Consider the following 15385-nt stretch of genomic DNA (forward strand, 5'->3'; position numbering starts at 1 on the left):
CAAACCCATGCAATGTAAATGCGTCAAGAGTCACGCATATCCCATGCCTCTCCTCCACCAATGCCACACTCCCCTCTGGGCCATAATACTCCCAAACTCCTTGACACTCTCAACCTCATCAAGACCAAGTGCAATCCCAGTTTCCACTTTGTCTTTGTCCTTGCCCAACTTATTGTCCTCCCTTCCACTTTTTGTGCTCTCCGATTCCTTCTCGATTTCCAAGGCGCCAGGCCTCGTAGCCAATTGAAAGTCCTTATATCGTAATCTCCTCACAACATCCACCCACATCTCCACGCGATCCTTCCCCACGCCCTCGACGTATATGATGCCCGGACACCCGCCAGACCGGAGGAGCACGGCGCATTGGTGGGTGTCCGCGGCGCGTTTGAGGGCGGCGACCTTCTTGCGGGAGGTGATGTGGTGGGTGCGAATGAGGGCGTTGTAGAGCATTTGGGGCGGTATGCGCATGATGGAGGTTGTGAGTTCGGAGGAGCTGGAGCTGGAGCTCGGAAGAGGCTAAACCACTTTGGGAAGACCAACTAATTCACGGATGTCGCTGTCTTATTTTTGATGCTGGTCTAGATGGTCTACGCGAATGGAAATCCCCAAAATCATATGATGCTCGTATCGATTCTATTTCATGGTATTTTGTCTTGGACAAGCGATGATATGCACTAAACCCTGCAGGTGTATGGCACATTAGGCACAGTAATCAGCTCTCAACTGCCTATATATCTGCCCAAGTCTATTCTAGGCAGTTCCTAGTGTCCACAAATCTTATTTCAAGCTATATAAAGCACAACCTCAGCAACTATATCTCCCTGTAACAAACGTATAGAGTATAGAAACATACGCTAGACCACGTTAGGCGATGACGGTGTGCGCAGAAGTACGCTGAGCGGGCGTTGAATGTAGTCCGCGAATTGCGCAGGAGGCGCTCTTGACAACTTACGGTCTCTGCCTGGACACAGACTCGAGGTCAAGCTTGGATCAGGAACGAACCCTGTAGAGTCCCCGTGCAAGCCCTATTCTGCAAGGCCTCATCAGTGGAGCTGCAGGATCGCGCATTGGCAGTGCGGGGGATGACCTGGAGAACAGGCTCGAGACTCGGGACTACTGCACGTCGAGTCGAGACTACAGGGTAACTTAACAGTTGACAATATGTGGCGAATCGGCGGACTATGTATATACCGCTCTCGAGCCCCAGGCTGGAAATATCTTTGTACTCCGTCAATATCCCAGTGGCCGTCTATGGAGTTGATATGAGCTTCTCTCCAATGATATGAAAGTGAATAATCACCTAGTAGATCATGCAAGATCTAGACCACAAGCAATTTAGTGTACGATGTACCAAGGTGAAACAAAAGTACACGAGTTAGCCGCAAAAAAAGCAAGCTTGGTTCCGATCCGAGTTTTCTCCAATGAACAACCAACAATGAAATATTGTGGATTACAGTGGACTGTCGCCGACGGACTGGTGGATCAGCCTCTCCTCTTGGCTTCCCTTTTTTGCAAAACTATCGCGCGGTGGCCGCGGAATCCGCCAGAAAGTGAAGCCCATTGCCATATATCTGCCAAACTCGGGGAAAAGAATGAAGACTCTCGTGGACACTTCCCAGATCAAAAGCTGATTGGTGCTATTACGTCCGACGTGCATCAGATCTGCTCGCTGGGTCCATCGATGCCCTTTTGCTTTTTTGAACGCCGTTCGGATTGGCCCATGCTTTATTTTAGTTCCGTGAAGGCGTCGCAGCTTGGCTGCCCTTTTCGTCGAGCTGATTGACTCAGGTTTTGTTCTTATAAATATGATTCTTTTGATTTCGCTATTCTTCTTGCAATAACTACATATAATGCTGTGCCTGGGGACTTTGACTTGCTCTTTATAACATCGACTAAAGGGTCGACATGCCCGCTCCTCTTCACCCTCACCCGCAACCGAAGCATACGGCTTCCTTTGCTTCTAACTCTACTAACAATGGCCCTCCGAGAGTGCAGGTCTCGCATGAAGACGAAGACGCCATTGCCGATATTCATCGCACCTTGACGGAGAAGACTGTTCCAGATCAAAAATACCCAGAACCACATTCATCATTCGACAAGTTCCTCGAGGAACAAGTTCAGGGAAAGAAACGCTCCAACCTCGGCGTCTGCTTCCAGTCGCTCTCCACATGGGGCGAAGGAGATAGCCATGCAGATGTCAAGACCCTCGGCACAGCTCTCTGGCGTACCTTGACTATGCAGGATATCTATGAGTGGACCATTCAGCCGTGGATCACGAAGAAGAACCCTGAAGATGGGCGGCAATTGATTCGCGACTTTTCTGGTGTAGTTGAAAGTGGCGAAATTATGCTGTAAGTCTATCTAGTCTTCATAATTAGCAAATCTAACGAATGTACAGGGTCCTCGGACGTCCCGGTGCAGGCTGTTCAACATTCCTACGCACTATCGCTGGTCACCACTCCTCCTTCCTAGGTGTGACCGGTTCAATCGACTACTCGGGTCTCAGCCCGGAAGAAGTTCGAAAGCACTATCGCGGGGCCGTGGCATACGTCCCAGAAGATGACGTCCATTTCCCGACACTGAATGTGCGCCAGACCCTTGAATTCGCTTTGCAGAGTAAGACACCTAAGCGGTACCGAGACCGGATCCCCCGATATCTCGAGATCTATGGCCGTGTCTTTGGAATGACGCATACCATGAACACCTTGGTTGGAAATGAGTATATCCGCGGAGTGTCTGGTGGAGAGCGCAAGCGTATCTCTATTATTGAATCGCTAGCTAGTGATTCCTCTGTGGCATGCTGGGACAACTCGACCCGAGGATTGGATGCGTCTTCTGCTCTTGATTATGCTCGCAGTTTGCGCATTATGACCGACACCTGTGGCAAGGCGACTTTGCTCACTCTATACCAAGCGTCCGATGCTATCTATGAACTTGTCGACAAGGTGCTTCTCATCGATGAAGGGCGCATGCTTTACCAAGGTCCTGCCAACCAGGCAAAACGCTACTTTGAAGATCTCGGCTATGAATGCGCCGATATGCAGACTACCTCCGATTTCCTGACTAGCATCACTCTACCGGAGCGTCGACGCTTCCGTCCTGGATGGGAAGATCGTGCTCCTAAAGGCCCGATCGAGCTCGAGGCTACTTTCCGCCAGAGTGCTGCATTCACCAGAGTCGAAACTGCAGTTGGAGGTTATGAAGATCAGAAGTGTGGGAGGGCTACTGGCACTTCAGACTCGGAGTGTGGCAGTATTGAAGAATTTAAAAAAAATGTGCAGAGCGATAAGTCGCGCTTTGTTTCTTCCAAGTCGCCGTATACCATTTCCTTGATCCGCCAAGTTGTGCTTTGTGCGAAGCGGCAGATGTGGCAGTTGAAGGGACATCTCAGTCCGCTATATATCAAGTTGATTTCTTGTGTTGTCTATGGTTTGCTGATTGGCTCCATGTTTTACAACTTGCCTCAGACAACGGAGGGTATGTACGCCCGTGGAGGTGTGCTTTTCTATTCATCCATCTTGCTCGCCTGGTTGCAGATGTCGGAACTGGAGGAAGCCATGCAAGGTCGGGATATTCTCAGCCGACAGAAGAAACTCGCCTTCGTGCGCCCCAGTGCTGTCTGTTTGGCCCGAGTTCTTTCTGATATGGTTATTTCTGCTCTTCTTACATTCTTATACCTCATTGTCATGTACTTTTTGGCTGGTCTTCAATCTAACGTGAGTATCACAAAACCCACTAAAGAACATCTACTAACAGCTACAGGCTGGTGCATTCTTCATCGATTTCCTCCTCATATATATGTGCACGATCTGTCTGACAGCACAATTCCGCGTCTTCGCCGCCCTGTCTCAAAACTTCGAAGTAGCCCTCCGCTACTGTGGAGTCAGTGTTTTGTTCTGCATCGTCTTCGGTGGCTACGTTTTATCAGTCGACAAAATGATTCAAGACGTGCCCTGGGTTGGATGGATCGCGTATACGACTCCCGCTTTATACACCTACGAGGCTGTCATGGCTGCTGAATTCCACAATGTCAACTTCACCTGTGCCACTGGATCTATTATTCCGGCAGGATCTGAATATACCGATCTTGCATATCAGACCTGCGCATATGCTGGTAGTCAGGTTGGCAGTACTGTGGTCAATGGCGATGAATACCTGGCTGTCAAGTATGGATTCTACTACAGCAATGTGTGGCGCAACTTTGGTATTCTCTGTCTTTTCACTATTGTTTTCATTGGTCTCACTTGCTGGTTGAGTGAAGTCTTTGAATGGGAACTTGACAGTGCCGGACCGATTCAATACAAGGGATCGCAAAAGTTGTTCAAACGGAAGAGGAATATCAAGTCTGACGAAGAGAAAACTCCTGTTTCAGTTGACCCCAGGGCACCACCTGCTGGTTACGACAGCAAGCCTGATCAGACAATCACAGCTACGGAATCTACCTTCACCTGGTCTGATCTTGAACTCAATGTTCAGATTGGCAAAGAAACCCGAAAGTTGCTGGATGGGGTTAATGGTTACTGCAAGCCAGGAACTTTGACTGCTCTCGTGGGTGCCTCTGGAGCAGGAAAGTCAACATGTCAGAGCCCCTCCAATTAACATGAATTGCATTAACTGACTTATTCCAGTGTTGACTGCGCTCACCCAAAGAGCAAGCCCTGGCGTCTTGTCCGGCTCGTTATTCGTTGATAACCACTCGATCGACCAATCCTTCAATCGACAGATCGGATATTGCCAACAGATGGATATTCATGACGAGAGCAGTACCATCCGCGAAGCATTCGAGTTCTCTGCCCATCTCCGCCAAAGCAATGATGTCTCAGAAGCAGAGAAACTGTCATATGTGCAAACAGTGCTTCATACGCTTGACTTGGTCGAATTGCAAGACGCCATCATCGGATCGCTGGATATCGAAAAGAAGAAGCGTGTGACAATTGGAGTGGAACTCTGCGCCAGACCAAAACTGCTATTATTCCTCGATGAGCCTACAAGTGGACTTGATAGCCAGGGCGCGACCAGTATCGTTGCTCTTCTTCGACGTCTGGCAAACCAAGGACTGGCAGTCCTCTGTACCATTCACCAGGCTAACCAGCAGCAATTCGAAGAGGTATGCATGAAGTCATTCTCCACCATAGGTCAACACTAACAGATCCAGTTCGACCGTGTCCTTGCCCTGAGTCCTGGCGGCAGCACATACTACTTTGGACCAGTAGGCAAATCTGGCTATGCAATCTTCGACTACTTTCAAAAGCACGGTAACACCCCAGAGAAGGTCACCAACGCAGCCGATTTCCTCATTGAGGTAGTCGTCAATGGCATGAAATCGTCCGGAAACCAGGTAAGCTGGGCGTCTGTCTGGCGCGACTCTGAAGAATGCAAAGAAGTCAAGAATGAGATTGCCTCTATTCGCGCCACCAACACTCGTGCACCATCCACAGCACCATGCCCCCCGCCCCTCAGCCGCCAGATCAAACTTCTTACCCAACGAACCTGTCAGCAGTTTTGGAGAACAGCTGAATATCCCTACTCCCGACTCTATGCTTCTTTCCTGCACGCTCTTATCAACGGTCTTACCTACCTCCAGATTGGGAACAGTGCTACCGATCTGCAGTCGAAGGCTTTCTCTTGTTTCTTGGTTCTTATGCTGGTTCCGGAGTTCATCAATGCCATCTCTATGCGATTCATTCTCAACCGGGACATCTGGCTAGCGAGAGAAGGCCCCAGTGGCGTATACAGCTGGGTTGCTTTCTCGACTGCCCAGATCGTCGCTGAAATCCCCTACGCTATCATTGGTGGAGTGGTATTCTTCGTTTTGTATTATTTCATGGTTGGACTGCCACTTGGGTTTGCTGCAGGCTATAGCTTCCTCATGTTCTTCTTGTTCTTCCTGTTCGCCACGTCGTGGGGTCAGTGGATTGCTGCTATGAGGTGAGTTAACCAACATCCCATGTTGAGCCTGATCACTGACAACAGTTAGTGCTGATTCCCTAGTTGCCGCCACACTTATGCCATTTTTCATCATCCTGGGCGAACTCTTCAACGGCATTCTCAGACCACACGAGCAGATGCCCGCATTTTGGAAGTACACCATGTACTACATCACGCCATTCACTTACTGGGTTGGAGGTGTGCTCACGTCTGTCCTGCGTGGTACAGAGGTAGTCTGCACCCAGAGCGAGTTAACTATCTTTGAGAGCCCACCAAATATGACATGCGGTGAATACGCGGGCTCCTGGCTTGATACTAACGGTGTTGTTGGCTACTTGTCCAATCCCGATGACTTTGGACGATGTGGATACTGTGAATATAGTGTCGGTGATGATGTGAGTTTTTCCAGAGAACAAACGGTTGGATTTTATACTAATCTTGCTTCAGTATCTTTCTGGCATTGGCCTTGACTCTTCCAAGATCTGGCCGTACTTTGGTATTTTCCTTGGCTTCACTGTGGCAAATTACTTGATGGTGTATGCGCTGGTCTACGTGCGCTCGGTGATGAAGCCTTTCTGGCGATCAAAGTAAATATTGGGTGATTTGCATATATATAGGATAAAGTAGTAAAGTCTGACGGGTGAGTCTGCTTAGTGCGGGTCATGCTCTTGCTCAGTGAGCATAATCATTAGTTTCTCTTTTCCTGAATACCCTAAACAGAGTATGCTTACCTTAAAAGTTTCCCGTAGGTGCATTTAGACCTTGACATTTCCCGTGGGCCGTCCACCATGGACCGTAATTTAGGCTTATATGACCGCTTTTGGTGGGACTAAGATCTCTGTAGGAGTCCTATGGTGGGATTAGGATCTATGGAAATTCCTATAGGACTGTAAACAATGCAAAACATTTGCTTACTGAGTCCCAGTACCCGGTATTTCAGTTTCAGTACGCACCCAGTATTGGATTTTTCAATGGCTTATTATCTGGATCCCGTGACCCTCGTAGACCTGATAAATAATGTCTCTCCCCCCTCCCCCTTCCCTTTTTGTTCCGTCCCTTTCACTTCAATCGAACAAACTTCATCAATGCAGTAAAGTTTATGTTCCCATATTCACCAATCTGACACAGAAGGAAATTCTGATCCTCCGCATGCACCAAATCGCATAGGATCTTCATATGGCAAATTCATCTGGGACTAGATCATACGCCGACGACCCGGGAGTTGTTGTCTGGAACGAGCTCCAGGTCCCTACGGGCGAGGAGCTAGATACGACTAGATGGGCTGGATATTTTCACCCGCTAGTTCAGGCTCTGGGCTATAGAGATTCTTGTTGGGCAAGAGTTCAGGGACGCCTAGATATTATTATCCTAGCAACATGTGAGTCTATTATAAATACTAATTATTACCCTAATAATCTAATCTCTAAAAGTATGGGAAACTACCTCGGGTTTGAGGAATTTTACAGCCTCGCCCTCCGCCCAGCTATACCGGGAGAATCTTGAGAGTAGATCAATAACGCTTTTATCCTCCTATGAAACACCCTACCGCGGCCTAGCAAACTGGTTCCCCTCTTTACAGCGATCATACGTTCAACTATTCTGGGTTTACTTTTCGACGCCAGTGACCGAAGCCCCAAAAAGCTCGAGTTGCGAAGCTAAGAGGTATTCGGCCACCCGCTCTAGGACCTGGGATCCCAATTAATATGCACCTTCAACGGCATATCCCCGAGAAGCTATGGACCACCAAAACAGAGGATTTGCACAACAAAGAAACTCAATTAATGCTATGGCCGCATTTCTGGTGGGGTGCGGAGAAGGCCCAATGGAGATACGGCCCGACAGAAATAATGGAGGGCAGTCTTGTAGTCGGTACTAGAAGCAGAGAGGAGGATTTCAGTGTCAAGCTAGAGGCAGTAGGCCCGCTAAACTGGAAGGAGAACATTTGTGTTTTTAAGCCGTTCCATCGTGTTTAGATACAAATGATTAGATTCGAGAGAGATATCGAATTCAACGACCATCTAACTATTCGTTTTCGATCCTCTGGAGGATCCCATTCTCTGCATTTCCTATTGTCTCTCGTTAAATAGAGACTAACTCGGCTACCCCGGACTGGAAGCTCCATCGGTTATTTGCCTTTTTGCTCCATTGGGTCTGCTGGAAATGCCAATACCCAACACTAAAGAACACATAACTTTCTGGGTTGCGCCGAACGAGCTGCTCCCAGGTCTCATCGTAGGGTCGGGGATAGGCGTATCTGATTAGCCAGCCACTATACTCCGAGTTCAATCAGCCCAATGGGCACCTCCAGGACTGCATGTTCACGGCTTTCTAGTTCAACAAATCACCGCAACTTCATCTCTTCGGTGATGCATTATCTTTTTTTAGGTAAAGGTTTGGTGATACATGTCTCTGTTGGTCATAGATCCTCTTGGATGTACATAACATTAATCGTGTCTGCATGATTCTACAAGAACATAAAAGTGGCCGTAGCCATCGCCGCGACCAAAGCCACCAGGCTTTTTGCACTGGCCGACTCCTTCAATAATCCACTCGCTGCTCCAGTGTGATTTGCGGAACCATTGACTGATGTTGGGGTAGCTCCCAAGCCATCTGGTAGTCCCTGGTAGCTAAATGTCAGATTTTGGGGGATGGACTTGTTGTAACAGTCTCCATTCGCGAGATCCAAGTTGGTCAGGTCATCCGCGTGCAAGAAGAACATGTAATTTGACTGGTTGAGGTCCTTGAACCCAGAAGTGTCATATGGGAATTTATCGCCCGAATCGGTCCCGGAGGTGTTGCGGAGTAATATGCACTGGACCTGTCCAGGGAATTCGGTTGCCATTTTAGGGTAGTCGCGCATGACATCACTGTTGCTGGTGTCTGCCACCAGGATAAACTTGCGTTCAGGGAAGGTTTCAAAGACCTTTTGTAATAAGAACTTGCGGATCGAGAGGGTGGCGGAGACGTCGCTGAAATTAAGAGGGCGTGTGTCGAAGGAGCCGCCGGGGTAGTGGGTGTAAATGAACTCCATGTAGTTCCTCGTGATTTGCTCAGGCGTGGTAGTCTGAGGCGACTGTTAGTCTTGAGAACAACAGCGGGTAAGCAAAAGGGACTTACAAGATAGTGGAAATGCAGGTCTGGTAGGCTGGTAGACCAGTTTCGGTAAATGTCAGGCATGTTCTCCCAAGCTGTGAATGGACGAGCGAAAGAATTGATCAATCCTTGCTCCGGCTCGTAGATCTTGGTGACACGCAGGATATCGTCAATGTCGGAGACAATGGTAATTCCAGTAGGAGGTACAAGATATGCAGTACTATTTCCAATGGTGGCGTTCTTGACATGAACGTCAAGTCTCTGGATTGCCGAGGTCTCATTTCCTGCGGTGAGGCCCTTACTAGCGATTGGCACAAAGGTATCGAAGTCTCCTTCGACGGTTGTGTTGTAGGGCAACGTAACATCCTGGGTGCCACCAGTCGTGTTAGATGACCCACCGCCGCCTGGCTGTCCGCTTGATCCCTGGCCAGCTGCAGGCTGCAGGTGGATCGTGTTCACAGCAACTTCTGGCTGCTGAACAACAAAGATCTCAGCTGTCAGGTTACGCGCCTGATCCGCCTGAGACTTTGGAAGGTCTGAGATACTCGTGTTGACCAGGAAGACATCGGCAAGCTTGTTCAAGGTTGAGACAGACGTGTTTGGCTGTTTGTAGACATTTCCATGGAACCGAACGTTCCAGCCCGAATTGGTCCAATTGGCGTAAGGGTCAATGTTCAACACATTGGTCGGTAGTGCGGCCAAATCGTCGTCGTCCAACCCGAGGGAGCTCGCAACTGCGTCTCCAGTGGGGAAACCCTGGAAGAAATTGGGTACTCCTGACGCGACCCATGAGGGCAGGCCCGACCCAAGCCCCGAAAGCACATTATCGACATCGGATTCTACGTCGCTCAAGATGTTTCGGGCAACGACCGGCGAAGGATTCTGCTGGACCGGGGAAGCTGTAATGACGGGATCGGCGGGGGCAGCATTGGCGAAAACAGTTGGAGCGGGAGAAGCAGAGGCAAGCGAGAGAAGAGAAGCCTGTACAAAGGCACGCGAGATGGTAGACCTCATTTTCTCCAGTATTTACAACTCTGAAGCGAAAGAACAGAAAAGAGAACTTCCCCCAATTTAACAAAATTCACGGTAAACAGAACCGACGTCATCGGGAGGGTTTTCCAAGTTTGTCGCAAATTAAGGGTCTTTGAATCTCTTACACCTGCGTCATTCATGAATATATCTAATTTCTATACTTTATGCATGATTTCAGTCAATCCCCTTGGACCATATAAAATGTGAAAAGAGAAAAAAGAAAAGGTACAATATCATTGACATGGAAATACTCTGTTGGGCTAGTAATCAACATCAAAGCCAGGCCCCAGCCCCATGTGCTAACTCTCCCTCACATTTCTGAACCAGCGAGTCTCATTCATCAGGGTCTCCTTCAGCGTCGCCTTCCCTCACAGTTTCCTCTTTTTCTGGTGTCTATGTCTGAAGGCCTTTGCACCTTGGTGAGAATGACCCTGAGCGCCCTCATAAAGCGCCGGCACCCTAATCGGGCAATTCGCGGCCATGGCCTCAAATCCGGTATATACGGCCACATATATTTTTGACATTAGCATATCGACATTAGCATGGCGACAGTAGCATAGCGTTGCGAACACCAATGTATATCAAAGTCGGATCTTGAAAAGTTTGATGGAAGACTGATGACCAACAATATCTAGTTTCGGATTGAGGGATGAGACCCCTGTTTCTCTAAGCCTTTTAGTAGGCCATAACCCTTGTTCTGCTCTATTCGGACTCATTTGATGCCTGGCAAATCCACAAAACTTGGCTTTTCTTATCAATCAGCGCGGGGTTAAGCGGGTTTGCCGCATCAGGTAACTCCGAAGTCCGAAACTACTCCTTCCAGCATCGCATCGCATCGCCTTTACATATACGCCAGTGTCCTCGAAGCTTGTGACTCTATCAACTCCTGTCGACTATTTTCAGATCTTGCATTGTGCACTCTGATGCTTGGAATGGCCACGTTGCTCAAAAGTCTTCTCTTTGGCCCAACGTCTCACGCGCATCACTAGCGTCGTCGCAAGGCTACCACGAAAAACAAGTCACATTTCACCATTGCTACCATGGAGGCCGATGCAAATTTCTATCAAGATCCTCCCTCTCCAGAGAATGCAGAGGCACCAGCACCGCAGCGACGGCGTCGCCCACCCCTGTCTTGTACAGTGTGTCGCCGTCGTAAACTCAAATGCGATCGCTCACTTCCATGCGGGCAATGTCTACGCTCGAAAACACCGCACGAATGTGTTTTTGTCGGACCTCAGCCAGGTCCTGCAGAGCCACAGAAAATGTCACCACCTGTAGCAAAGCGAGCTAATAACGAGCCAGATCGCAAAAGTGGCATGTTTGTCTTTGACTCGAAGTTGGGGGCCAGTTTGTCGAGGGGTACTAAGCGTGCGCGGCCTGATGAGCTGCATGAGCTCCGAAATCGGCTGCGCACATTAGAGAATTCTGTCGGCAGGCCTTCTGTGCTTCAAACGCCTGAGACGTCTGTTGGTGATGTGTTCTCCCCCTCTGAGGAGGGGACAGTTAATAGTTCGGAGAATGTCGGTGTCGAGGATCGAGTGCGGTTTTTACCTGACTCGAGTTTCCGGGGGAAGAAAGCCAAAACGAGGTATTTTGGCCGCAGTCATTATACAACAACTGTTTCATTTGTAAGTTCCCCACCCTGGAAAGGTGAGACCCGTGCTAACTGAATGTAGTTCCAAGATATTGGTGCCTTCTTGCGCCGTGGTCACGGATGTCGACAAGTCAAAGATCAGGAGTATACTGATATGAAAAAGTTCAAAACTGAGCTTTGGTCGCGCGAGACGCAAGATCACCAGCGCTCGTTCCGTGAACAGCCGTTTAACTTGCAAGAAATGGTGCCACCGCGACAGGTCGCAGATCATTTACTACAGCTCTATCTGGATACCTTTGAGACGACATACCGTATTTTGCATACTCCGACCTTGTTGAGGCAGTATGCCGATTACTGGGTAGGCACTGAAACCCCCGACGCGGCTTTTATTGCCCAACTACTAGCTGTGATGGCGGCCGGTAGCTGCTTCTATGTGCCAACACCAGGCCAAGACGAGCGAGACGCATTTCAGAAACCCGCCATGAACTGGATCATGGCTGTGCAGTCTTATATCTCATGCACATTTGTCAGTCCGGAGATAGATCTGCGAATGCTGCAAACGCAATGTCTCCTTCTTGTGGCCCGTCTTGGAGTCGCAAGTGACGGCGACGTAGCTTGGGCGTCTATGGGGTCTTTGATTCGTTCTTCAATGATAATGGGTCTCCATCGCGATCCGACTCGGTTCCGCAAATGTACACCGTTTTATGCTGAACTGCGACGCCGGCTGTGGGTTACCATTGTCGAGCTGGATCTCAAAATCTCCCTTGACCGTGGGGTTCCACCATCGGTTGATCTAGATGAGTGCGACTGCGATCTACCGTCTAACTGGAATGACGCAGATCTAGTACTGGATATGGAGCAAAATCCAGCGCCTCTCAGTACAGCGCTCTATACGCAGAACTTCTACCAGACTCTCTTAATGAAGACTCTACCATTGCGTTATCGTATCGCCAGGAAAATAAACACCCTTCGATTCAACCTGTCTTACGATGATGCCTTAAGAATGGGCGACGTACTCTCTCGCAGCATGCAGAGCGCATCATCCTTATTCGAAGACAACGCATCGAGCACATTACCCGAAGAATCAAGTCGCCACCAATTTGCCCAGTCTCTACATTTATTCATAATGCGCAAATTTCTTCTCGCCCTCCATCGCCCCTTTTCTCTCAGTGTGGTTCGACTTCCCAAATGCTCATACTCACGCAAAGTCTGCTTGGAGGAGTCTCTCGGCATAATATCGCAGATGGAACTCCCTCTTTCACCTGAGGATATCCAGTATCCCCATATCACACAGCTTGGCAGTGGCATGTTCCGTGATGAGACTTTCCATGCTGCAATAACGGTCTGCGTGGAGTTATCACTCCAAGCAAATGAAATGAAAAAATCCACCTCCTCAGGAATGGACGGTGTGAACTCTAGTGTTTTGATGAGTATGATTCAATCACAGCAGGGCGTTATGATGCAGGCAATCGAGCGCACAGCCGATAACTTCGGGAGACGCATTGGTGTTGGTGGCAAGGGGTGCAAGCCATTCTTCTTTTTGAACATCGTCATGGCGTCTGTCAAATCTCGTGTCAGGGGTGAAGATCCTTTATGCAACGTTGAGTCTGCCGCGAAGAGAGCGGTCCGAATTTCTCGATTGGTGTTGGATGGGGCTTCATATCGTGATGCTCAGATTACTGTGGACACTCGACCGGTTCAGGTTAGTATCTCCAGCTATGACTATTTCCCAGTCATTTCTAATCTGTTCATTCAGACGCCCATTCCTTCGGGTGCCACTCCTATGACTGGGACACCGAGTGATATTGATCCTTCGTCCTTGTTGTCCACTGACTTCAGTGATTTCACAGTAAGTCTCTCAGCCAACGGTTCTTCAACAAACATACTGACCATAGCAGCCAATGGATCTAGGAGGCTGGTTTGACAGCTTGGATTACACTGGCCCAGAGATGTGGGATGCAGATCTTTTTAAAAATCTTCCAGCATTTCCCTAAAGAACAGAATGCTGTATTGTTATACCGGCTCAGAGTACGGCGGGGTTGATTTGAACTATCCCATTGTATATATAAAACTCCTCTATAATTAAACCGAATCACACATGATTCTCCAGCCGTTAGGCCTTTGCCATCCCCTTACTCAACTCCCTTGCGACAACCTGCGTGCAAGGTTTATCCTCACACATGGTCTTTGGGATCATGACATGACTCTGAAGTAGCCTACTCACGAGATTTTAGTCAAATCATTAAATCAAAATATATAACGACAGAAAGATGAGACTCACGCTTGATACCTCTGAATATTCTTCATCTGCAACTCCGCAAGGGACCTCAGCGCAGCCCGTATATCCCCCACGAGATTCTCACACCGACTCAGACTGAAGTCTTCCCTGACAACAACACGCAACATACCCAGAGTCTCACAGTCGGCCGCCATAGTATAAGCAGGGACAATCCAGCCCCGTTCACGCAATTTTCGAGAAAGGGCCCACTCGTCAAAGAAGACGTTTTGCGTAGGATTCAATCTGAAGGCTACCACAGGAAGGCCGTGACCACCTCCTTCACTCATGATGATGAAGCCGAGGTCTTTGAGGTGGGTCGTGAGGTGGTCTGCGGTTTTTGTGAGGTTGCTCATGATTGCCGTGTATCCGCTTCGACCGAGTCGAATTAGTTGGTAGTATTGGGCGATGATGTGTGAAGCTGGTTTGGAGAAATTTAGGGTGAAGTTCAACTGGTCTGCTCCGAGGTAGTTGATGTTGAAAATCAAATCTTCTGGAAGGTCGGATTGGGAGCGCCAGAGCGCCCAACCAATGCCTGGGTATACCTGGATGAATCGTTAGTTGCGAGAATGTACCAACTGGGGCTCTCAATTTACCAGTCCGTATTTGTGGCCGGAGACATTGATCGAGACGACATTTGACAGTTGGAAATCCCATTGCAACTCAGGATCGATGAATGGAGCCACGAATCCACCGCTAGCTGCGTCTACATGGATAGGTGTTTCCAGTCCCCGTTCAACGAGAAGGTCATTGATTGCCCGAATATCTTCATACTGTCCGGTGTATGTGGTGCCTAGAATGGCACAGATGCCAATAGTGTTTTCGTCGACCAGGTCAACTGCCTGAGTGGGATCGATCACGTAGCGTGTCTCGGTACATGGCACCAGTTTCTCGTCAATATCGAAGTATTTGCTGGCCTTTTTCCAGCATAGTTGCACCCCTGTACTCATGATGATGTTTGGCTTGGAGGAATCCTTTCCCTGGGATTTGCGGTTGTTCTCCCATTTCTTTTTCATTGCTAGGACTGCTAGCATGATAGCTTCGGAGGATCCAATGCATGCTGTGCCTACGGCTGTTGGGATTCCGTTTGACATTGGAGAGTGGAACAGATCGGCTAGAATGTTTAGACATCGGTGCTCAATTTCAACGGATTTGGGGTATTCTTCGTGGTCAATGATGTTCTTGTTGGCGGAATCTGCGAGGAGTCTCAAGGCTTCATCCTCCATGTAGGTTGTAACAAAACTGGCAAGACTATGATACATTAGCTAACATTGACAAACTCCGGAACGATGCTCACTTCAACATGGGCTAGCCATCAAGTACAAGATCATCTTTGATGAGCTGGTAAGCTACATCTTTTGGCATCTCTCCGTCTGGGAGTTGTTTGGATGGCATAGGTCTGGCGGCATAGCGAGAACCATACACTTGAGAGCAATCGCTCTTCATTGAAAGGGCAGAGAGCT

The 15385-nt window shown here is 48.8% G+C and overlaps 7 protein-coding genes across 7 annotated transcripts; 4 read left to right on the forward strand and 3 right to left on the reverse strand.

Moving 5' to 3' along the window:
* Positions 1 to 30: 30 nt before the first annotated feature.
* N7508_008290 (uncharacterized protein) lies at positions 31 to 468 on the reverse strand (the record flags this gene model as incomplete). Its single annotated transcript, XM_058466354.1, has 1 exon — positions 31 to 468. The coding sequence occupies one exon, from the start codon at positions 466 to 468 to the stop codon at positions 31 to 33; it is 438 nt and encodes a 145-aa protein (XP_058317682.1).
* Positions 469 to 1905: 1437 nt separating this feature from the next.
* On the forward strand, positions 1906 to 6519 carry N7508_008291 (putative ABC multidrug transporter; the record flags this gene model as incomplete). Its single annotated transcript, XM_058466355.1, has 7 exons — positions 1906 to 2351; positions 2399 to 3716; positions 3763 to 4579; positions 4629 to 5107; positions 5156 to 5928; positions 5978 to 6323; positions 6376 to 6519. 7 exons carry the CDS (start codon positions 1906 to 1908, stop codon positions 6517 to 6519), a joined length of 4323 nt encoding a protein of 1440 aa, XP_058317683.1.
* A 585-nt stretch (positions 6520 to 7104) lies between these two features.
* Positions 7105 to 7630, forward strand: N7508_008292 (uncharacterized protein; the record flags this gene model as incomplete). The annotated part of the gene is made up of 2 exons (XM_058466356.1): positions 7105 to 7306; positions 7359 to 7630. 2 exons carry the CDS (start codon positions 7105 to 7107, stop codon positions 7628 to 7630), a joined length of 474 nt encoding a protein of 157 aa, XP_058317684.1.
* Position 7631: 1 nt separating this feature from the next.
* N7508_008293 (uncharacterized protein) lies at positions 7632 to 7901 on the forward strand (the record flags this gene model as incomplete). Its single annotated transcript, XM_058466357.1, has 1 exon — positions 7632 to 7901. One exon carries the CDS (start codon positions 7632 to 7634, stop codon positions 7899 to 7901), a length of 270 nt encoding a protein of 89 aa, XP_058317685.1.
* Positions 7902 to 8392: 491 nt separating this feature from the next.
* N7508_008294 (phosphatidate phosphatase App1 family protein) lies at positions 8393 to 10035 on the reverse strand (the record flags this gene model as incomplete). The annotated part of the gene is made up of 2 exons (XM_058466358.1): positions 8393 to 8992; positions 9046 to 10035. The coding sequence occupies 2 exons, from the start codon at positions 10033 to 10035 to the stop codon at positions 8393 to 8395; spliced, it is 1590 nt and encodes a 529-aa protein (XP_058317686.1).
* Positions 10036 to 11093: 1058 nt separating this feature from the next.
* Positions 11094 to 13641, forward strand: N7508_008295 (uncharacterized protein; the record flags this gene model as incomplete). Its single annotated transcript, XM_058466359.1, has 3 exons — positions 11094 to 11681; positions 11730 to 13496; positions 13543 to 13641. 3 exons carry the CDS (start codon positions 11094 to 11096, stop codon positions 13639 to 13641), a joined length of 2454 nt encoding a protein of 817 aa, XP_058317687.1.
* A 283-nt stretch (positions 13642 to 13924) lies between these two features.
* Positions 13925 to 15184, reverse strand: N7508_008296 (uncharacterized protein; the record flags this gene model as incomplete). The annotated part of the gene is made up of 2 exons (XM_058466360.1): positions 13925 to 14467; positions 14519 to 15184. 2 exons carry the CDS (start codon positions 15182 to 15184, stop codon positions 13925 to 13927), a joined length of 1209 nt encoding a protein of 402 aa, XP_058317688.1.
* Positions 15185 to 15385: the final 201 nt, after the last annotated feature.

Source organism: Penicillium antarcticum, assembly GCF_028974205.1.
Source record: "Penicillium antarcticum strain IBT 31339 chromosome Unknown utg000008l_segment0_segment0, whole genome shotgun sequence".
Lineage (NCBI taxonomy): Eukaryota > Fungi > Ascomycota > Eurotiomycetes > Eurotiales > Aspergillaceae > Penicillium > Penicillium antarcticum.